The sequence below is a fragment of the Echinococcus granulosus genome (genome assembly GCF_000524195.1).
Source record: "Echinococcus granulosus chromosome Unknown EG_S00009, whole genome shotgun sequence".
Taxonomy (NCBI): domain Eukaryota; kingdom Metazoa; phylum Platyhelminthes; class Cestoda; order Cyclophyllidea; family Taeniidae; genus Echinococcus; species Echinococcus granulosus.
Window position 1 is genome coordinate 10,207 of NW_020170389.1, and position 23,869 is coordinate 34,075.

The 23,869-nt window shown below is 44.2% G+C and overlaps 3 protein-coding genes across 3 annotated transcripts; all 3 read left to right on the forward strand. All coding sequences in view use genetic code 11, as the record gives it.

Annotated features, from left to right (window-relative positions):
- Window positions 1-648: 648 nt before the first annotated feature.
- EGR_02039 (hypothetical protein) lies at window positions 649-5,538 on the forward strand (the record flags this gene model as incomplete). Its single annotated transcript, XM_024491288.1, has 4 exons — window positions 649-759; window positions 1,930-1,994; window positions 3,360-3,507; window positions 5,500-5,538. The coding sequence occupies 4 exons, from the start codon at window positions 649-651 to the stop codon at window positions 5,536-5,538; spliced, it is 363 nt and encodes a 120-aa protein (XP_024354141.1).
- Window positions 5,539-12,931: 7,393 nt separating this feature from the next.
- Window positions 12,932-15,180, forward strand: EGR_02040 (Growth hormone secretagogue receptor; the record flags this gene model as incomplete). The annotated part of the gene is made up of 2 exons (XM_024491289.1): window positions 12,932-14,044; window positions 15,100-15,180. The coding sequence occupies 2 exons, from the start codon at window positions 12,932-12,934 to the stop codon at window positions 15,178-15,180; spliced, it is 1,194 nt and encodes a 397-aa protein (XP_024354142.1).
- A 5,002-nt stretch (window positions 15,181-20,182) lies between these two features.
- EGR_02041 (hypothetical protein) lies at window positions 20,183-20,560 on the forward strand (the record flags this gene model as incomplete). Its single annotated transcript, XM_024491290.1, has 1 exon — window positions 20,183-20,560. One exon carries the CDS (start codon window positions 20,183-20,185, stop codon window positions 20,558-20,560), a length of 378 nt encoding a protein of 125 aa, XP_024354143.1.
- Window positions 20,561-23,869: the final 3,309 nt, after the last annotated feature.

Consider the following 23,869-nt stretch of genomic DNA (forward strand, 5'->3'; position numbering starts at 1 on the left):
AAACGCTAGCCTAGTCAAGCGATAGAGGAATTCTGGAGACCATTCTCAAAAACCAAGCCTTTTACATAAAATCTTAAATGTTTTTCCCCATTTTAGAGAGTCCATAGAGATATTTCATCAGTGAAGATTAGCTGATAAAAGCTAGCTAATGGGGGGAAGACAAAGTGCTTTAAAGTGGCGTGCCTCTTTGAGCCTGCTTTTCACATCCAACAAGAAGTGCTGTTTTTACTTCTTTTCTGAGCTAAAACACACCAAAATTTACGAGTTTTAAGTATTTCTTTTCAATTTATAATAAAAGGTCTGGAAACTCCTGCGTAGAATAGGAAATTTCTTGGAATACATATGGGGGCTGGAGATGCTTAGAGCTTTCAGAGAAAGTTGGCATCTCAAGACTCTGGAAGGCAGCATTTTGAAGAGTTGGACTCCACCTCCAGACTGGTTAATATTTCACAGAAATGCAATTTATGCTTAGAAAGGGCTGGCTTTCCATCCGGGTCATCCGCGAAGGCGATCAAGTAGTAGGAAAGACCAACGTTCGGTGGATGAGTTTATGAAAATTGAAGGTACTCGCAAATTGGCTGCTTGCATTATCAAACGTTTTGGGGGTCCTTTCGACCATCTGAACCCATGCACCTCCACATCAAGCTGATGTCTGCAACTCCACGTAGTCTACTTTGCAAACCAACCGTGACTCTGTTTATGCAAGAGGAAGCAGCTTTCACTACGGCTACTTGCGTGGCATTCAAAGAAGAAGGTGAGGTATGCGGCAGCAGAACAATGCCCCATCCAGAAGGGTTTGCGACACTTAGTTTGATTCTCGAGGTGAATACGTTACTGGTAGATGCATCACATTCCTGAAGGCTCACCACTGTTGATCTTCTTGATTCTTCAGTCATGTATGACCAGAAGGTTGGTGAAACAGTTGGTTTAGATCCAAACCAACGGGATGGAGTAGTTACAGAAGCCAATAAACTGACCCAGCAGGTCTTGCGTAAGTTGTGAAAGTATAGCATGGGCATCTCTTTTTTGTTCTAGGCCTCCTCAATGAGTCTCATAAAAAAAGATTCACTGGGAAATGGTTTTTGCAGATTAACCGACCTACCGATTGACTGACTGACAGATTAGTGGCGAGAAAATGTGCTTGTGGGTTGATTCCCAGGTTCTACAACAAACCACCAGTCACTCGCCCTTAAAACTGCCAGTAATGACGGATCGGTCTTGGTTTCCGGGGCTTACCTATTTGGTACGCGAGATTCAAAGACTGGTGGGAGGAGTTTTATCACTCCTTACCCTCTCTAGTGGGTCTTCTCCTTACGGAGAAAGTCCAGGCATCCATAATGTTTCTTAATAAACTAAAGTGTGTTTAACTTGTGTGAGTTAATGCCAAGAGTGCTGCAGTGGTGATTCGTGTACTCTCTGAAGTTAAAAGAAACCACAATGAAATGGAAGAATATACACTACTAACGTAGTGTAATGCCTCTAAGGCTTTGTTTCACTCCCCATTTCTTCATTTGTACCCTCCCTTCCTTCCACTTCACGAAATGGCCCTTAATTTATCTCGATTAGTCTTTGCCGCCTATAAAATTTAAAACTTCGGGCGAAAAGGTAGGCGGAGTCTATAGCCCCCTCCCCTGCAGCCTCCAAACATGGTCACGCAGCCTACATGAGTGCCGTGACAGATTGAGGCAAGAGGCAAATTAAGCCTTACCGGCAGGCAGTCTGGGCTAATGCAATCAGGCAAGCAGTGGTGGCTGCTCCTCTGCTTTCTAGGCAGACCATGAAAACGGGGGTTGGGGCGACTCCGGAGCCATATAAGTGTGACCTCATGTTCGACGCAGCACTGGAGAGGGGCCTGGGCTGCCACAAATTTTGGTGGGTTCTTGAGTGAGTGATTGACTTCCTAGCAAATTTATGCAAATCTCTATTCAGTCAGACTACCTCAAATATCCCATTTATTTTCATCCAGTAAAAGAATTCGAAAAAGAAATTTTGGCGTAAGTTTCCACTTGATGAAGTGACACTATTTGACGGAATGACAAGCTAACGTGCTTAATGATTCGTCAATCTGTCGACGAGCTGTCCACCTAAAGGTTCTGCGCCTCTCGCGGCAATTCCCTCGATTTTTGAGTGCAGTTTAAGGTATTCCTGACCCGGATGGTAGTCACCAGGCTTGTTACTTGATTGGTGGAAGATTTCGTCTACTCCTCCAAGTTTTATCCGGGGCATTTTTGAAAGCCGCATTACTTATTTATTGGGCAGAAGCAGAAGTGTTTTCTATGTGTCATCTTGGCCTCTCTTTAATCTTGATTAACGTAAACGTGTCAGCCTTCATGGTTTCAATGTCCCGTCTGGGCCTGTGGCACCTCACTACACCTCCGTGAGTGGCTCGTGGATAGAACCAAGAGTAAGGGCAATCCAGGTTTAATGGAAAAGAGCTCATACAATAAAAGCACAGAAAAATGAAATTGGTGAAGACGTACAACTAAAGCGTCCTTAGAACCACGTTAGGTTCTGATCTACGGCCATTAGTGGCTCACGGTAAATCCGATTCATGAGCGATTGAAGAGAACTTCTTGAAAACTGCTAAAGATTCTGTCAAACTGTCTCAAGTCAAAAAGCCAATGGTGGCCGGAAGAGGGTGCGCATTGTCCAGCACGAAATAAAACCCCTTCCTGGAACAAACTATCTTTTCGGGAGTACGGCATTTGCGAATCCCCATCCAGTAGACGGTAATCACCGTCACCAATTAATCAAGCAATCTCTACTACTTAGATGAGCGCAATCTAGAGGAAATGGGACCCAAGAAATTCGAGGATCAGAGGTGTTGCTCAAGGGAAGAAGGGGTATGGGTAGTAGTACAAGCTTTGATTATTTCTGGTCTCTACCACTTATTCGTGATATTAACTTCGTAACCGTACTATTGTACCATTCTCAGTGAAACTAAAGTGAAAAACAAAATGTTAAAAAGTCACGAAACGGCCCCTGCACCTCATGTTCTGTAAGGACAACACTTCTTGCCAACTGTACAACTGCGTTCTGTTTACACTACCTTGGCCATAGAAGCTAACGATCAAGGACATAAACGAGGACTCTCAGATTTCCACCGTATCCTTACGTCTTGTCCAGGTATTCCATGCCAATGTGTCCACTTCACGCCTCTAGAAATGACAATGGGGCCATAATTTCGCTCATATCTTCAATACATAATATCGGTGAACATTATCTAGCAGATTTAGAAATAGATAAGGCCACTGACATGTTACTCCCTCTTAAGGGCTCTTCTGTCATCCGCTTCCTTCCCAACTTGAACCCACTCAGCCCCATTTCACTGAATGTTACTTAAATCATCTTGATGTCAGCGATTTCACATCTCTGCTGGAGGTAGTTTTTACTGCAGCTTCTTGTATATCATTGGGAGAAGAAGGTGTGGTACGCGGTGGTGGAGCAATGCACCGTCTAAAAGTGTTTGTAACAGCTGGTTGGATTCTCGTAGTAAATACTCCACAGGTACATGCATCACGTTTCCGACGTTCTTGTTCTTTAGAATTCAGTCAAGGGTTTAGACCCAAGCCAACAGGGGTGGACAACTTGCTGAGGCCAAGAAACTAAGCTAGCGGGTCTTACGCCCCTTGTCGAAGGTTAGTAAGGCAATCACAGTGCTCTTCTGTGCCTCATAAAGAGAATCTACCGAAAAATGATTTTTGCAGACCAAGCGACTGACTGATTGACTGGCTGGCTGGCTGGCTAACTAGTGGGAAGGAATGCTACCTGGGTTTTTGGCCTCCAACGATCACTTGTTGAGCATCACTTCATTCCCCCAAGAAGAAATACTCACTACGATTGCGTGTTGTAAGCAACAGACGTAATTATTTGGAAGGAATTACTCACTCACTGAAAGATAAACAAAATCTAGGCCTGAGATCCTCCTATCAAAAGGTGAGGAGAAGAATGATGCCTTTAGGAGAAACGCCCAAGCCCATTCGGCCAGTCGATTAGGAGTCACTTCACTTTTCTCCTACTCAATAGGCGATTCTGCACATCAGCTTATCACCACAACTCTCGCCAATGGAAAGAGTAAAACTTTTAGATGAAGTGGGTAGGCAGGAGGGCAAGTGTGCCACAATACACACCAGTGACAGGAGAGTAGATGGATGGCCAAAGGTGTGAACAAGACGCCATACCATCGGAACCGTGTACTACTAAAACAGAAAGCGTTGTACCACAAGATCATACCTTAACTAGTTAGAATTTATTAACATTTTATGTAACTCTCCCCAACAGTGAATTACAAACTTGATTTACCTTTCAATGTCATGGATGCCATGCAGGTTTCCACGGAGTAGAGTGTAAAGCGCATAAATTTGAGGAGAGGAGAATGTTGAAGCTCAACTTCCGTCTTCATCGATGAAAGGCCATGGAAAGTGGGTAAGGAAAAAAGGATGAATAACTAAGGTGTGTTACGGCACTGTCAGCATGCACTGCAACACTGGGAGAGATACTTTTGTGAGAAAAGTGAGAGAATTTGCTGTCACGGACTCCATGTACGTTTATTCCACTTTGTGTGAGTTGCTGTGACTACCACTAGGGAAAATAGCATCAGGGAGACTGGAGGAGGAGGAGGAGAAGGAGGGGGAGGAGGCAGTAGCCCTCCTGCCTACCCTCTTCATGTAAAAGTTTAACTCTCCATTAGTGAGAGTTGCAGTAATGAGGTTACGTGTTGACTTTTCTTGTAGAAAGAAGAGGATAACTTCTCCTCGACTTTTTATGTGTATAGGGACAAAGTTGGCTTTTTTTTCGCAAACTTCCCTTTCTCTCTTGGGCGGCATCTGCGATGCTTATTCCACATGTCACTTTGTCTGTAGGTTGTGCTCAACTACGAGACAGGAACGGTGATGATACCTAGTCCACTGGAAGGCAATTCGCACATGTCGCGTCTCCTGGAAGATAGTTTGTTTGAGGAAGGAGTTCATTAAGGACGCAGTTCTCAAGACCTACCAACGTACACCATAGCCTCAACAGCAATCGCTTTTGATAAAGACACTGCGTCATTCCAAGCTCCCCTTAGTAGCAGCGTTTCTTGTCATCTTAATCTCATTTATCCTTAGCTTTCATACAACCTACGCGTTACCATGGAGGTGTGAGTGGTGCCACAGGCCCAGACAGACCATCGAATATGGATCAGCATTTAACTGAGGCCAGGGTGACACTAGGAAATCAATTTTGCTTCTGTGTAATAAGCAAATGTTACGGCCTTCAGAACTGCTGCAAATGTAACTTGGAGGAGTTGACACAATCTTTCACTAATTCCATCGGAGTCGGGAATGCCAAAATTTCATTTACAAATAGAGGAGATTGCAGCAAGAGGAGCGAAATCACAGAATGGAGTGCTCTTTGGCGGATTGGCTAACCGTTAAGCAAGCTAGTCTGTCAGTCAGTCAAACACTCCCACCTCATCAATTGCTAAGACAAGCCAAAATTTCCTCTTTTCTAACTTTTCAGCTTGATAAACAAACAAAATATCTGAGGTGGTTAGGCTGAATTAAAAAAGACGCCCTAGTGTTGCGCTGAGCACAGATTCACCGGTATTGCGCCGGATTCGCCCCCTACCCCCCATTTCCATGGTCTGCCTTAAAGGCAGAGGAGCAGCCACCACTGCTTGCCTGATTGCATTAGCCCAGACTGCCTGTCGGTAGAGCTTACTTTGCGTCTTGCCTCAATCTTTCACGACACTCATGTAGGCTGCGTGACCATGTTTGGAGGCTGCAGGGGAGGGGGCTGTAGACTCCGCCTACCTTTTCGTCCGAAGATGTTGATTTTATAGACAGCAAACATTAACCGAGCAGTGGAGGAGCGCATACAAATGAGAAAAGGAGGAGTGAAACAAAGCATTTATTTTTACGTATCCAAGCTTTTAATCAGTGAGTGGGAAACTTCGACACAGAAACATTTGTCAGGATGCCTGTGCCATCCTAGGACAGGTCGCCCATCTTACCCACTCCTCAATATCTTGGTGATAGGCCCAAGCTAACCTTCCAGACTTCGCGGCATTGGCGACAAAAGCTTTGACTATAGGAGCTATGCGTCCACAAAGCTTCCAGTATCAGACATTTCACCGGAACGGCTGCTGTGTTCTGAGCTGGGCAAGTCCCATCCTCTCCGACGCCTAAAACTCTCCCTTCCGTACTATTCCTGATTTTCTATGTGGGTTGTTGTAGATATGCGCTGTCTCAAGTTGACAAGGTGAGCCTAACCAAATCCTGTCATTTTACCTGACGGCATCTCGAGTGGGTTAGCCCACGAAGCTGTGCGGTATCCCTCCAATATCATCTCTTGAATGTATAAAGGCAAACTTGTAAATCGCGGTTTGAAATGAGCGTCTCTGATCCCCATGGCTGACTTAAACACACAGATCATTTAGTCTACACAATTTAAGCACCACTTTCGTTTTACAATGTCCCCTTCATACTCGCTGCCTGCCAGTCCTTTTTTAAGCTGATAATCGACTGTCTTTCCCACCCGATATGTCTCGGAGCTCTGCCCATCACCACTGGTACTAGACCGCAATCCTACTAAATGGTTGGGATTTAGTTTGAAGTGTTGATTATAACCAAAAGTGCCAGATGAAAGGACGGTCCTATTCCGCAAAATGAGACTTTTGAAGTTGCCGTCTCATAATCAACAACTTGATTCCCAAACAGCGTGAGGTGAGGGAGGGGGTGGTAACTTAGGGGACTTCTTATTAGGTTCAGGATATATTCATTCCTTCTTCAAAGGCGTTCCAATCTGTCTCATTAAGAAGGTGGGAATAATAACAATGCTGAATAGTCGGCGCTCGATTACGCGGATATACTACTATACTGCACTAGTAGTATTTGTTCTGCCATACTACCGTAACTTCTTCCAACTTCAAGATTGACTCGGAACGCTACAGATGCACATTTGACACTTATCCACAGAAGTTAAACATACTTTGGGTTAGTAATGAATTTTCGAAATTCATTTGTAAAGAGGAAATTCAAAGTTCCTTAAAATTGCAGCTAAGGAGTAGTGAAACAACTCCAACCAGCGTCCATATTGCCCAATACAAGCAGGCAAGCCCAAGGAGCCATGACTAACCTGTCATGATAAATGGGCTTAGGAGCGGAGAGCCGCTGCTTGGTTGTTAAAACAGTTGGCAAAAAAGTTGCATCACACCTCCTCATTTAGCATCTATAAAGGGTACGCGGAAGTCACAATCGTACCCAAATCTATCGAGTGCAGCGCACCGTCGAACTTCAATTCGCACTGCGAATTTACTGTTCTTCTTTTTACTTAACAAAAAAGTAACCCACGACTAACCAAGTAGGTACGCTAAAGCGGTCACATATACAGAGTTGCATGCTTCCTACCTCTCTCTCCCTCGAAGAAGAAGAAGAAGAAGAAGAAGAAGAAGAAGAAGAATGCCTTGCAGTAAGCACTGTGGCTATCATGTCCTGCAAACTGTAAGCATATTACGCAGTTGTCAATCAGAGTAACTCTTCTAAAGTACAAAATTACCTACTCCCTAATGATAGCTCAATGAGGTTCTGTCTTTGACGGCTTTAGAGTTGCGCACTCGCAACTGAGGAGGTAGTCAGTGTTTGGTGATTACCTCTTCGTCTTCATTTCACTTTGGGCAATAAGGGGTGGTTGGTGGTTGCCTCATTGGCACAAGTATGAGACAAGGCATGCATTAGCTGTTGCCTCCGGGAAAATCTCCCTCCCTCCTCCCCAGCCCAAACTTCATTGAAGTAGTGTCATGAGTGTTAATTATAGGGAGCTTAAGAAAAGCAAGGCACTCTTTTATGTTAAAACCTACAGGTTTTTTTAATCGTTACTCCCTTTAGTCGATTCTGCCTATATTAAGGCTTACACTGTCAGCGTCACCCATACGTGACATGTGTTTTCCCGGTTAATTCATAACAATTAGACACGTCAAATCTTGTATAAAATGAAGTAAATAAGGGTAAAATATTCAAAAACTTTAATGTAGGGATTAGTGACTTAGATCTTTAGCTTTGGGGAGGCATAAATTGAAACCGAGCACACCGAATCATGAGGTCTTCGACAATCGATTTGCTTCTGCGACTCGGCTGAACAACGTAGTAATTCTTTTATTATATGGGAGACTTTTTAAGCCATACAGCATTTTCTACGTCGGTGGCATGGAGCGTCTAGAAATGAACTTCCATTTAGCTACCACGGAATCTGGTGTGAAATAAAACGAGAAGTTGGGAACCAAAAGTGAGATGGCAATAAGAGTGCCTATTACTAGGTTCCTCCCCTACTTCTAGAGACAGTACATCTCATAGAAGTAGAATTTATAAGCACATTGTCTCTTTATGAGAGAAGGGGGAGAGAGATAATGATACATTGCACTAGTGACAATTTTATGTCAAGAGACTTTCTACAATTATTTTGGTCTTCTCCAAGAAGGAGGCGCCAGTCTTTTTGGTTCTCCTCGTGCAAAACAAAACTTGTTTTTAACAACTGAGTGACTGTACATGGAAGTACGTGTGCCCTCTTCAATCCGCCTCCTTTTATGGCACCGGCAACAGCCATTCACTCCATCGTTATTTCTGGCTCCTCCTATCTGACAGGACTCATCAACTTTGTGTGTTACTGCAAGTAGTTCTGACTGCCTCTTAATGCCTCTTTTTCCAAACAAATTAGGAGGAAAAAAGCAAAATAAATGAATTATGTGTTTTTGAAATCCGGATGTATGTGGCCCTTTGGAGGTGGCTAGGAGCGGCCAATCAAATGAGTCCATTGCGAACTAATAAAAGCTTCTGATTAGTTAAATAAGTATCTTTAAAAAAACATTTGTGATTATGTTTACCCCTTTCTTGGAAAAAAAAAGGAAAGCTACTTTCAAGTAGATTTTTTGTGAAGCACAATCAAACGCAGCCGTTTCTACTCCAAAACAAATGGTGAATTTGGAAGACATGGAGCAGCCCTTTTGGTACCCTGTCAGTCCGCCTCCTCTCTTGCGGAAGACGGGTGTGCTCAACGTAAGGAGACCATGGGCTGAAATAAGTTCTGTTTCATCGCTTCAAAAAGAATAGGCAAGAAAGAATTTCCTAAACTTTATTTTTTTTTTGAGAGAGAGTGAACGCTGAAGCGGAATACCCACCACGAAGTGGACCGGCTTTAGAGACTGTCATACAAGCTAGCAACGCCCACTTGATGTAAAGGTTTTTTACCGCATTAAACACATTTGTAATCCTTGATTTAGGGCTCTCTAAGGGACAGAAAAGTCAAGCAAAAGCCAACTGCTTTCCAATCCTAGTTTTTTGATTAATTTTGTCTTAGGACGACGACACTTTCTGAAGCACCTCAGTGTTTGTCGGCCGTACGCTTTTAGGGTGTTAGGCTGACTGGCGAAGGGGGTGGGGAAGCATGATAAAGCCTGTCGAATGAGACTCCTACTCAGTTGTACTTGTCACTAAAATTCCTGTTAGATGACATATCATGAGTGCCGGTTTGTTTATGGTGCAATAGGTTTTATCCCACTTGATTGGATAAAGTGAAGCCAAAAAAAGGGGAGGAAATACTGAATAAGTATGACGTGAGAAGGCTCAAATGGTAACCAGATAAGGTTACGCTGCTGTCCTTGCTCTTCTCTTATCTCCGGTGGGTCTAAAAGCGCCATTTTTCATGGTCCAGTGGGCCTGTGGCTCTCTGGATGTGCCCTGGTTAATACGCATATCAGTTTATGGGCCGACCGACCGGATCGGGGAATGAGATAGCTGACAAAAGCGAAGCAGAAGGCTAAAACAAGACGCAAAATTGACGAGAGGTTGCAAGACAACCGCAGCGTCAGCTCTAGCCTGTTTAAGGGGAGAAATATTGACTTTCTGGTGACGTAGGGGACAGGAGACCCACCACAATTCGTGGGCCTTCTCGTGACTCAGCATTGTATGCCTGTGTTTTGAGGAATGTCTAGGTGAAAGGAAAAGTGCACAGCAAAGTGGGTTTTGGGATTAAAATTTGGCAATTCCTCTTAATTTATCACAAACTGTTGCGAATGCCTCACTTCTGATGTGCTTTTGATCAACTTGACATGAATGGCTCTCGTCTCTCGTCTACCTCTCCGCTCAAGCGGGATGTTTGAGCGAATCCGCTCTTCAGGAGGCTGTGAGCACCAGTTGGAATCCATCTCACCTCTAAGGTAAGTGTAAATGAATGACTGCTTAATTTGCCAGTTTTGGAAACAGACCAACTTCCCCCTCCCTCGAAACTGGCAGTCCCGCTCTGCTAGACTGTTATGTAAACAGTGCGATACACAATAGAGAGTGCCACGTCTGCCTGTCTGCACTCGTTGGCTAGCCACCCACCCAGTCCAGACGCCACTGGTAACTAAGGTGATAGTGAGGCTGAGCTTCAAATATTTTCATTAACAAAGACGTTGAAGCTCAACTGAGGGAAGACTTTTAGCATGAGAAGACGCTTTAACGATGTAGAGGGCGTAAAGGACTCTGATTTCCAGTTCACACCACGACAAGCATTGCCGTGGAAGCGATGAAGGTGGCGCTGTTATTTACAACCACGTGCACCGAAATTTTTTACCTTAAAAACTCCAGTCCAAACTGACCACCAAGGCGCCACGTTGACAAGTGAAGCGAACTGACTAGCCTCGGCTTAGAGAAGTTGTTTTGTCGTACTGACAAGGGCATCTATTGACACAGTTCTCCAGAAACTTGTTTAACGTTGAAATACATTGCGTCAAAAATCTAAACGAAATTGCTACTTTTTGATTTTCCACTTTTCCGTAGATCCAAAATCCCTGGTGCACACCGAATGGAATTGCGGATGAGGAAACAAGAGACTAGTTTAAAGGTCCGATTAAATAATTCCCTTCAAATTATAGTGGCAGTGAATGAACTAGGTGAAGACAAATGGAATGCCCCGGGGGAAGGCAACATCGAAGCCACATCCTCGAAGGCTGGCGAATGCGGTAGGCGAGCACTGGCAAGTAGAAGCCACTTAGTTGCTACACCTTCACCGCACCAGTAAAGGCATAGCATATGGAGTGAATAAAGGAGAGGTAAGGAAGGAGAAAAAAGCAGTTACCATTTCGAAGGTGAAGGTTAAGTATACGACTGTCAATTTTGCAATAAGTGATTCCTGACACCACTTCCACACCACTCTGTAAGCAATTTTTATCACCACCTAACTTAACTTTCCAAATAAAATATTTTTTTTGTTTTGTTCATGCCCTTAGATGCAATTATTGACTTCAGTGAAGCAGCAATGCCTCGATGGAGGTGAGCTAAATGGTTCGACATGTGGTCACCCACCTCGTGGCAGAATCCCCGACCAAGTATGTTAGTAGGTGGGTAATTAAGCAGGTAAATAAGTAGATAATTAGGAGTAATGGGAAGTAAGATAAAGTCGGCTTAACCTCCGGGAAATGGAGTGTTCGGCTTCTCCGTTTCTATCTTTCAGTTTTGGAATAAAGGCGTTTCAAGTTCTGGGTGCCTTGCGTCACTTCCTGTTGAGCTAACCATCACTTTTTCCATTCATAATGCGAGAATATTAGCCCCCTTGCTGTTTTATTAAGTCACAACCATTCATAAAGGCAAGAAGCCCCTGATTTGGCCATAAAAGGAGCCGATTTCGTCGCAAAACACTGATTAATGCAGTAAGGAGTGACACGTATTTACGCCTGGCATGGATGTGTGTGCGTGTGCCACCGTAAAAACCGTGGGTTTATGCAATGTTGGAATGGTTGTGCTACGGAAATGCGCAACTACTGATGCATAACACAATCTTGGGTCCAATGTCATTGTAAAAGAAGTATTTTTCTTTGTTTCTGGCGAAATGCGATAGTAGTGAAGCCCTTTGTCCATTGAATTTCGACCTCTACGCCGAGCACACAAAGCTTACTCAATCCTTCCACGTACTAAGTATAAAGCAGCTGATACACTCAATGTCTCTATGGTGGTGCGATATCTTTCGGTTCTCAAAGGGGTCGAGATCATCTAGAGAAGATAACTTACAAGAAGTGAAATGGAGTATTGTCTCACCTTGCAAGATCCCGTGAATGAAGTGAAGACAATGTGTAGAAGTAAGTCACTTTTACGCTTTAGTAAGCAAGCCTAAAAGTGAATACGATATCATTTTGCTGATTTTGCATTTATTTTATAGAGAAGGGAATAAATAACTACAGTTTCCCCACAGTTATGACAATTACCACAAGGTCTTTTTCGATATCAATAAACACCTCTTGTAGTGGTTTGTGATAACGAGTAATTATGGTTAGTGCTTAAAAAAACACTTTAATCGAAAAATTATTTAGAAGAAAGATGCTATTTATAGGTATCTTGTGTTATTAGGCGAACCTTTTGAGTCCTTCCGTGTCTAGGCCTGAATGGCAGGGGTACGGGACACGTCACCTCCCTCTTTGACCTGCATTACATGTCGCAAAACTAATTTTTTTTATTGATGAGGTCTAGAATAGTAGATTATTTAGAATTTTTTTCAGAAGCAATTAAAAATGAGGAGAAAAAAAACATGTCAACTCATTTAGCTACTGATCTAGGCGTCAATAAAGGAGTGAATAGCACTGGTACTTTATGGGAAAAATGGCACGAAAACCACTTATTTTATTTGTCTAGTGTGGGAAAAATATATTTTTACATCAGTGTGCTTTGCGAGATTTATTGCGACCTCATAATTGCACAGTCAAAGGCAGCCCCCATTTGACCCTCACATTTTGTAACCGTGCGCACTAGTTTGCGGTTATGATTGGACCTCGCGCTTGTCCAATTAAATTCATCCGCCAATTACATGCACCTCGAGCTGGCCAATGAGGGGTTGGCCTTTTAAAGGATATTTAAACCGCAGCTTTACAATCCCCACTGCAGTGCACGCATTCTAACCGCTCTGGAGCCGAAAAGCTAATGCTAACATGATTTTGTTCTACCTATATAGGCTATCCATTGCGATGGTCTCTATCCTATTCAAATTACTTCTTGATTCCCATTCGTGCGTCGCTGAAAATCCTGAGGAGAAACAGGCCGTCACTTTCAATCCTGAAAAACCGATTTCCGAGAACTTTTTCAACTACTCCCAGTTCGCTCTCTACTACTTTCCCCAGGTGCACTTCTTCGATAAGTACTTTACAATTGTCCTCTTCACCATCGGCTTTCCTGGCAACTTCATCGCCTTCATGGTATGGTCCAGCAAACGGATGTACCACGGGAACTCGGCAGCCGTCTACTTGGCAGCTCTTTCACTCAACGACACTGTTGTTCTAGCCATCTCTCTCTTCCGTGACTTGACGAGAACTTGGGATGTACCCTTCTATCCAACACCGGGATCTTGTGAAGTCCTCGAAACTCTCACGTTAACTGTTCAATATGCCTCTCCTATGTTCGTCCTAGCCTTCACTGTAGAACGATGGCTAGCGATATGCCAGCCATTCATGGTCTCCCGAATCTGTTCCGTTAAGCGAGCTGTCCATATCTGCGTTGGCATTATCCTCCTAACTCTCCTCGTTTGTTCTCCCATGGCCTATCTGATGGGCACAGATCCCCAGGGATGCCAAGCGCGTTCCACAGCCGTCTTCTACTTCACGACAACTCTTGAAGTGCTTTACTCCCTCGTAGCTCCACTCTTAGTTCTTACCTTTAACTGTCTCGTTATCAACGAGATGGCAAAGATTCGACGCGCCCAAATGAAGAAAATGATTCCGGTTGTGCCGCGAGGCAGCTCCACTGGTGGACGGGTCAACGATTCGGGAATGGTGCGACGACTGCTTCGAAAATCCACTTCCGATAAAGACTCTGAGATCGGAGCAATAAAATTGTCCACTTCCTCCAAGGAGCCCCCTAGAGGACGGGCAGAGAGTGATCAGACGGCGGGTGGTGGAGAGGCCTCTTCACCCAAATTCAAGTCCACCACAATAATGCTACTGGTGGTCAGCTTCTATGTTATTTTTGCCACTCTCCTCGGCGGTCTGTGGTATGTGCTTGATCTCAAGTTCTCCATCGATACCTACGTTGGATGGCCAAAGCGTCAGGTAAGCTGGACGATTTTATTTTTATCCACTCAAAGTTGATTAAGATTCACGAGAATTTGACCATGAAGCTTTACCAAAAGTAGCGTTTAAAAGGTTATGTTTCCTCTTGACTTTTGGGTAGCAGAAAAACTGTCGAAAGGTGTATGAGACGACGAGACTCAAATGTGACAGAACCAAAAAATCCTCCTTGGAGTTAACATTTTAGCGCCAGTTGGAGGGAGCAGGAGTGATGCTGGCCCAATTGGACTCCAAGGTCTTAAATAAAATGGGATATTTTATAATATATTCGAGAAAAAGGGAATGAGATTTTTTAATTGCTTCAGAGAAGAAGGCGTACTTTCAGATCAAGTACTTGATTAGAATGGGGAGATTTGCAGATACGTTTGAGGTACGGTAGCGGTTTTATTTTTTTCCCCTTTTCACCAAGATAATCACCTACTGCTCAGTTGCATATGTTTCTTCTCTGAAAATCTACATCCCCTTCCCCAGGTTTGATTCGTACCCCTTTAATCTGCGAATATTTTAATATAATTCCTCTCTTAAGAAGACAATAAAATCCAGTTAACTGTGCGATCACTGCCCTGCTACTAAGGGGATGGGGTATGTGCGTCGCAGTCGGAGGACAATAAACGTTTTGGCAAACAAAATTTGCATTTGAGGGACAGAGAGATTGGAGGATTTGCCTGTAAACAACTTTTATTTTCCATCATATGACTGTGCAGTAGTAGCACCAGCATCACTTTTACGGTCTCGGGGGGCGGAGTTGGGTAAATCACCGAACTACCTCCCTTTGTTCACCCATATACGCAATAACAAGGTCATACCGACGTTTTTTTTATCTTTCTACCTTCATCAGAACATTTTAAGTGGGGCGATTGGTCGTAGTCGGTGGTAGTGTTTCGCTACCACCCGACTACCCGTGGATTGTGTTATTTTCTCCCCTTTCGATGTGAAGGCTCGGGTGTATTTCTTATTAGTTCTCCGCAGATTTGTCATGAATGTCAAGTAAGCATTTGACTGACTGACTAGCTAACTAATTCTCAATATGACTTCAGCGTAGAGACAATATGAATTGTGTACCCCACGCACTTTGGGGAGGAGGTTTGCCAGACCTGGAGGTTTTAGATCCGCTCTGAGGCAGTAGGTGATGGAATCCGGAGGCCTTTGGAAAGCACAACTCGAGGCTTTTTTAACCACTTGCATCCTTTAGGAGGCAGATGGTGAAAGGCTACCTTAAATCACCTTTACTTTCGGCTGAGAGCGAAGAGCTGTTTGATTTTGAAGTAATTTAGACAACTGTCAAGCCCTCTGGCTCACCTTTGAAGCATTCTTTCGATTGATACACGACGTGTTTGACTTTTCGGCCGAGCAAAAAAGGGAGTGGGAGGAGAAAATATTTCCCTACCTTGTTGTAAATGCCTTTTGATGTCGCATTCAGCGTGAGACTGGAAAAGCATTGCATTGCCTGGTCTGATCCAAGGACTGAACGACGGCTCCCAGCTCCTCAATCTAGTTGAACACCCATCTCCCATTTGAGGTGCCGGCCTTTTTTCCTCTTTTTTGCGAAATTAAGAGGCCATTGATTCCCTTTTTATCTCCACTTCTGACTTATGTGGCTCTGAGTCAATTTTTTGTTGGCGATGGCGAGAGCGGGATGGTGGCAGAGGCCAGCGACAAGTTTATGCGTGGCCTTAGCACCTGAAGGGAGCCACGGCTACGACCTCATATCGACCTTTCGGTGGTAAATATAATAAATTTGGAGGTCTTCCCCTCTCTTTTTAATTAAGGGTCATCTGCTGAAGGTATGATGACCCCCTACTCTTTACGTGTCTCCACTTGTAAAGATAACGTCTGTTTCACTGTCTCCCCTTAGTTTTATGAAAAAAGAAAGTCAAATGGTGCACCTTCTTCACTTCTAGCCCATCCCGCTTTATAAGACGGTTTGTTGTGGTGTGGTTGAAGTTAATTTTCGTGGGTTTATAGTCAATCTAAGTGGATAGGGACTATATTCTACTCTCTGTCTGCCACCATCTGGAGGACATCTCGAGCTTATTCCTCCCAGGATTGAAAGTTTTTTTTGGATAACCCCCTTTATAATTTTACTTCCCCTCGCAATTTGATATAGTCCTTTATAAACTGAATAAACAAACCCGACTTGAGAGTTTATTTTTGTTTTGATGTTCTGTCACCCAAATTAGGGAGGTGCTCCATTCACTATGTAGGCAATTTTCCCCGGTCTAGTTGGGCGTGTGAACCCAGCGTAGCAAGACTAATTCAAATAGACCTTTTGCCTCGGGTAGAAACATCCTGTTTGCCACCACGAGGTAAGCCCTATGTACGAATACAAAGAGGAATTACAAAGCGACCACCCTGCCAACAAACAGGACGCGTTCCCATAGCGAGTCCAGCGGATGGGGTCGTACACACTCGTCATGCCATTGAGGTAACTGAGGAAAAAATAAGACTGAAAGCAAAAAATGAAAAAGGCGAAGTGCACTAATGTCCCGGTTTGAAATAATGTTGCCAAACGATGCACAGAAACGAGTCGTTGGTACTACTTAATCCACTTAAAAAGGGAAAGGTAGTGAATGTACACCTTAAAAGGCAAGCTTCGCCTCCAAATTTTTCCTTTATTTTATTCATTCTGGTAGCCGAGACTTTCTCTGTTCTCTTTTTCCCTCCAAGACCAACTTTAATGGGGCAGGTGTACAGTTTATACTACTTAAAGCACTTTAAGTAACGGAAAGACGTTAAAACGAAGAATTTCGTTTTTTGCATTCTTTTCCTTTATTGTATTATATTCAGCGGTCAGTGCTTGGTTTTGTACTATTTTCGCCTCCAAAAACCACTTCACTAGGGCAGGAGGGGAAAACATGACAATAAGTGGTTAGGGGATGTGTGATTGGAGGGCAACTTGTTGCTGTGTTTGCGTGCCAGAGAGGGAGAACTGGCAAAGGGGGTTCATAGTTAATTAATCAACCCCAGCGAATAGAAGCTTCTCCTCCTCCTCCTCCACCACCACCAATTGCGTCGAAACGTTGTTACTAGTACATAAATCATGTCAATTAAAAGGTGTGTTTATCGTCTGGCCTGGAAGCACCTTCGTGATTGCTTCCTTCATGCCCCATGTAAATTGGCGACTCAAAATTGTTTACCCCAATAATTTATTTAAGCAAATTCCTTTTGCTTTTTAAAAATCAAAGATGGTTTTAGATGTCTCGGTACCAAAGACGGGGAGGGTTAAAATGCTGCTGCTTGATGTATAATTGGTATGGGATAGTCTCATGACTTGTGTGATTTCTTTTCTTTCTTTTTCTTCTCTGCCCTGCTTCCACCCTCTCCTCCTCTTTCTGCCGCTTTTGCTGACTGTCTGCGACATAAAACAGGAAGGAAGGATGTACAAGTAACCTCCCTTTACATTATAGAGGCAGCTCATCTCCGGCCACACCTATGTAGCACCCGAGGTAGCAGTGGGGACATCGAAAGAGAGAAGGGAGGCTGAAAGCCTTTTTATTGTAGATGCATAGGAAGACTGAGAGAGACTAATTTAGCAGCGGATTGTCCCGAACTAAAAGGTCGGTTTATTAGTCACTACTACCTCTTTATCGCTCCCCGCGCTGGTCTCCGCTCCTGACCTAAATGAAGACTTTGGTGGACACAAAAAGCCTACCTCTTAGCACATCATTTTAGTATCTCTTATAAAAAAATAAATGCAATCGCAGACAGCTAAAAGGTTTAATGACTAGGTAAAACACACCCTTATGCCATTTTGGGAGGGTCTACTGACACTTTGCCTCGACTGACATTCTCAAGGCAGCCCTGGCTAAAGGATCACCTATCCAATCGCCCATGCACAGAAGCAACACCAACCAGATGTGGATTTAATGCATCAAAACAGTTTCTTTTTTTTCTACTTTTGCACAGCAAAATGGGTGCACTGACGCCCTAGTAGCGAAGGTATTTTGGCCTTTCTCTCCCCCTACCTCCCCACCCTTACGGTACAGATCCAAAGAGGTTAGTTTCCCTATCTCCGCCAAGAGGAAGAAATGAAGTCACTAATGAATTTAACAACTTTTTCGAAAAAGGGGAAGAAGGAGAGAAGAGAAAAAATTGGAATTAGGGCATTAATTATAAAAATGTGAGCTCTGAATGTGCCTTCACACCGCTCCGATGGAGGAGGGATGGATGCCACTGCATGCACGATGTCTTGGCTGAGTGTACACTTGAGTTTTTTGCAAAAAAGGAAAAAATGGAGAGAGAATGGATACGATCCTTTCTTACCATTGGAATAATGAAATAGGAAATCCAAATTGCTCCATATCAAATTGATGAATGATTTTCTCATTGGAGGAGGAGACTCTAGTCGATCTTCAGCTTGAGGCAATCTGGTCAGGGCTCCCCAACGCTTTGGTGTTATTCATGAATTTAGTAATAATTTCCTCATTTTTATTTATCAACTCTATACGATTTAATAAATCACAGTTAATTGGTTCTCATCAGTGGGTGTCTCCTCCTTCCTTGTCGGTGTGCTTTTCTTCAGCCCACTGGTCGCCCTGTTGGTTAGGCGGCTAGGAGGAGAGGGAAGGAGTTCGTCTCCATCCCCCTCCTTTTATCTGATAAATGTATTTTTTCATCCTACCGTGCTAATACAACAGTTTGGACTTCACGTGTGAATTCTGCGCATATAATTCAGTCACTCCCGCCAGTCGGCGAAACAAAATATTCGTAAATGTTCCAATTTGGACAACTTTGCACCTCTCCAAGTACAATTTAGAAAAGGTTAAAAATAACAGCGGAGTGCGTTGGATATTTTCCGTCTACTTTGCAAATAAATTTTATTTCTTTTATAAAAGGTCGGCACTTGAAACGAGAACGTACTAATGCATCTTAATGGCCTCTCTCTCGGTAGGGCGAAAAAGTACAAAAACGCTCAAATTCTGTCAGTGAGCTTTCAATTTCCCACTTGGTTTGTTTTGGAAGGAGAGTGCGAAAGAAAGAGAATAAATGGAGGCACAATGAAGGATTAGATGGGGGAGTTGCCGTGACCCCTTCACTCACCCCCTCATCTGCCATGACCCCTACCCCGCCGGCTCACAAGAAAATTTAATATGCATTTGGTGGGGATATCCGACTAAATAGAAGTATTGGCCCACTTGCGGTGTCTTTTGTGGGGACAACCAATAGATAGCGACATCTCCCTTGCCTCCGCCTCCATTGTGAGTTGTTAATGTCACTGACTCTGTAATTAAAATAGCACCAAAATTAGTCTAGTAATCAGTTTCTGTCCGAACTGACCCTTGTGAAGCTCAAACCATCGCCTCTACAAGGCATCTATGTAAAAAGGGGTGTGGGAGTAGCCTTACAGCGGAGGCCTGCTCGGTCGTTGCAGCAGCGAGGCTCAAACGAAGGCCACTGAACATTTTTCCATTGCTAACGGAAGATGTCAAACCTCAGTAGTGCTTATTTATCTCATAAAAGAGTACGAAAATTTGGAACATCATCGAGGAAAATACCAGACTCTCCTGGGAGAATGTATCAGGTGTCGATCATTTTGGTTGGGGATAAAGTAATGTACCAAGCATGTCTCCATGGTGTTGTGGCCAGATTAAGCTCCTCCTCTCCCTTCCAATTTGTCACTACCTTAGTTCTTTCAGGCCGCTTACTGAAGTCATTCCCAGCTTCTTGTATCACGAAGGAAGTTAATAATTCACTCTCAGGATTGTATCATTCCTGTGGGTACATTTTAAGCAGTTAAATCGGCGAATGTACCAACTTCTTGATGAACTTTTCCTAACCAGCTTCCACAGCACGTGCCTCTCCATGTGCCCTTTCGTTGGTTAATCAGTTCACAAGGGGCAGAAGACTTTGAGCGTGGGTGGCAGGGTGCTTTGCAGAAATTTAAAAGCAAATCCTACAAATCAGGGAGTGGACAAATTGGCCAAAGACCTGGTAGCGGCGGTGACGTAGGTGGGATCACGAGAGGCTAATCAACTACCGCTATTCCAGGTTAATGCAAGCGCCCGTACTTCTTTTTCCCTTTTTGCTTTGCAGTTCGATGAAAGCGAGACGGTGGCCAGAGCACTCAAACTGCGGATGATTAAGATCATCTGTGACGAGTTGGCCCTCTCCCACTTCGCAATGGGCTTTGTGCTCTACTTTAGCACAGGCAAAAATTTTCGTGACGAGGTGCATCGTCTCTTCATTCGTTGCGGTATCTGCAGAAGAGGCAAGGCCTCCGACAACACTCGCAACAGCCTGAGTAGTGAAATGGGCAGAAGCAGTGTCTCTACTCGAACAAATCGAGAGAAGAAGAGACTACTCACCTCAATGTCCAACCACCGACAGGAGAATAGGCTTCTAGCACTGCGTCGAGGCCTGCTCTTCTTCAAGCGCGGTCGAAAGAGCTCCGATTTTCCTGGACTAGATCAATGCGGTCGTCGGGGTGAGCGACAGCCCTCGAAGTTGCTCCTAACACCAAAAGCTAATGCCAATGGCGATTTTCCGTCTCCTCTTTGATTGGCATCCCCTTACTCGTCGCCTCGGCCTTCAAGTCCACTTACGGTACGAGCGAACCCTTCCTGTTCCACATGTAAATATCGCCGCGATTTGTTTGTGCTATTTGAGATAACCGGGCAGACAGTGAGGGGAATATGTACTACTAATATTGCTTTAAAGAATTCCATACCATGTACACATTGAGCTATATTTTGTGATGTCGGTTATGCCTCCTCTTGATTGCTAGAGGAGGTGTGCTAACTTGACTGCCGAATGTCCTACCGAGTTGTTGCGGTGGATGAAAATTACCCACAATAAGGCAGATCTTGTTCCAAACTTCGGTAGTGTCAGCATTTTTGTCAAGTACTTTTTCCACGAGTTAACAAAATCTCACTCCTGCTAATTAATTACACTGTAAAGTACATTGTACCCAAGTAGAGAAAAGCGTAAAATATGGCGATTTTGCCCCATTCAAGTGCCTATAATAGGGGGCTTAAATCGGAGCGCACGGAAGTGTTCCGAGGCCTGAATAAAGTGCGCAAAGAGCGGTGAGGAAGTCACCACATTACTTCCACAGGACCTCCGCAGTGGTGGCGCCGAAACTGATCACGTAGATGAGGAAGATAAAGGAAGTCGGCTGCATCGAAAGGGTGGGGCGAAAGGGTGGACTAGGGGACCCCGGGAGCTGCTCTCCCCGCTATCGGACTTGTGGTAGACTTCCCACTGGCAAGTCGGGTGGAACGGGTGTGCCAAGTGACGAAGCGGGCATTCCCATCCTCAAATATGAGATCTCTCAACTCCAACAAATTTAAGTTCATAAAAGGCGAGTAGACAACCAATGTATAATAGACTAGGTGATAAGGGACTCCCCGCAAGATATCCATACGTCCTCCGCGGTACAGATGTCAATGATTCAAGTTCTTCTTTTAGGTCCCTCACAACCTCGTTACTTGCGCCGACCGGTGGAATATGTCAAAAGTTCCTGCCTCTAATTTTGTTTGAATTCTGAACATGGAGTTTGGGGCTTATCCTCTTTGGCAAGTCTTAATGAAAGGTAAAAAAAGGAGTCCGTAGAGGAGGTAAAGGTGGGGATGAGTTGATGCAAAAAGGGAGAAATAACTATAGATAGATTAGAAAACTATTTTAGAAGTCGAATTAACCGCTTATGGTCCTAGTCTACTGTTAAACGAAGCTTAGCCTTCCAATTCCGTCTTGTTTGTATTTCCCCACTCGTCTACTTTGTAAGCGACCCTTCAAGCCTTGAATTGGGCCTGGTGCTGACTTTTAGGACTGGGGCTCCCTTCTAACGTGCACTCGAGGTTCAACGTGCCAAGTAATGAGACCTCGTTCGTGGTTGTTTACCCTACAGCGAATAGTTCCTAGCAAACAATTCCGTCTACTGGCCATTGCGCGCAAAGCCACCGGGTGAAAATTGTGATTTGTGTGTCCTTGAAAGGCGCAAGAGATAAATCTTACTGTCAGTCAGTCAGCAAACAGTCTTTCTTTAACGGCGTCCCCATGGGGGGTGCATCAAAGAAGACTGTAACTCGGCAGCCCTTTAGAATTATTAAAATTTTGGTTCGATGGATGGACTTTACCTTTTCAAATGATGCGAATAAAAGGGGCGTTTCCTCACCACTCATACACTCACCTGTTACTTTCTTGTAAACTTAGTGTGCCAATGGCAACGTGCAGCCTTCACCACTGACGAGTCAAAGTAGAAGTACAGGAATTCTTTCCCATTGTGGTGTAATAGCTTTCCGATCAATTTAATTGGTACTGATACGTGCCACCATAACTCCGCAAACCGCTGCCACACCTTCTCTGAATGCCATAATGGAAACGAGTTTCTGTGGGGGATGAACGGAGTGGAAGTTGGCTCAACAAGCAGACAAGGTGGAGTTGTAGACGTTATGTTGATGTAACCTAGATTTCAAGGTACGAGAGGGCTCCAAGACACCCTTTGTCGCTTATCCTCCCAACCCAACAGCCAAATCAATCCGGACCGTTCTCCTAGTCTTTTGATTGGTTGATCCAAGTAGCTGTAGCCCACTTACTCCCCTCAATCCTGATTGCTATGAATGTAAACCATTACAAACCCTATTATAACTCAATCCATCGATTTGACTAGTGACAATAAAACTCTTCTTTTCCGCTTTCACTGAGGGGTGGTCCTGTGCAAGTCCGTGCCTCTAGTAGGGCACAGCTAGGAACTCATGAACACCTTTTTTTAATCAAGGAGGCGCCTTAAGTTTAGCAAGGTTAAGCGAAACTGCTAGAGACACCTCCTTTTCCAAAACCTCAGAGCCAGAAGCAACGGCCACTCGAAGCTGGGTCCATTCGATATGCTAGTGCTCTCCAATTTCAACTCGTTACCACCGATGATAGGTCGGAAACCAACTACTGAAGCGGTAAGAACTAGCTTTTTAACAGGGAAAGTAAATCCCCTTGTTTTCGTCAGAGTGACATGTCAAATTAAAGGGCACCCAAATGGCAGCCACTCGTGCACTTGCTAGCAAGTATGGCAAATGCCATTTTTCGAGCCGTAACCATTTAAGAAATACAGCTGTCAGAAATGGTGGGGATGAGGGCACACAGAAGAATGCTGAGGTTTCAATGTGCGCTTGACCTGATACTCATTGACCTCCTAATTAAATATTTAATAGACATGAGTCCGGACCGGACTTAACGAGTAAGGCAAGGGGATTCAACGAGTACGTACGAGGTAGCGAAGACTGCCCGAGAGTCCATTAGTGGCTCCATTTACACTTATGGTATCAAATTGACCTTAAGCTCTGACTGGTGCTAGACATGAACCACTCAGCAGAAAGTGAGGAATACCACCACTCTCTAGGAGGTTTGGCAATTATCAGTCGTTTGAAACCTCTAGGGAACCGAAAAGAAACGTTTTCTAGCATTGTAGGCGCCTTGAACCCACCCTACGCTAGCTACGTTTGACAAGGAGGCCATGATCCTTAGGGCACATGTCACCTTGTCCATCAATAACCTTCGGATGGGACCACAATCTGCCGCCACCTGTGACATCAGCAGTCTTAACCACGAGAAAGTGGGACAGCTAATGGACGGCAACCGCGAAAGCCAACTGTCCATCTTTAGCTTACAACCTCAAGGTCAGGGCTAACAAACAACTGTCACCCACACCGACGCATCACGCGCCGACATGAAACCAAACTACTGTAACCCACCATGACTCACTTTGGTTTAATCGGTGGTTGTCTACACTTTTACATCGTTTGCCATCTCCGAAAGGGCGTGGTTAGGAGGAAGACGACACCAGGTTGTGGAGGCTCGATTCACAGCAAAAAAAAA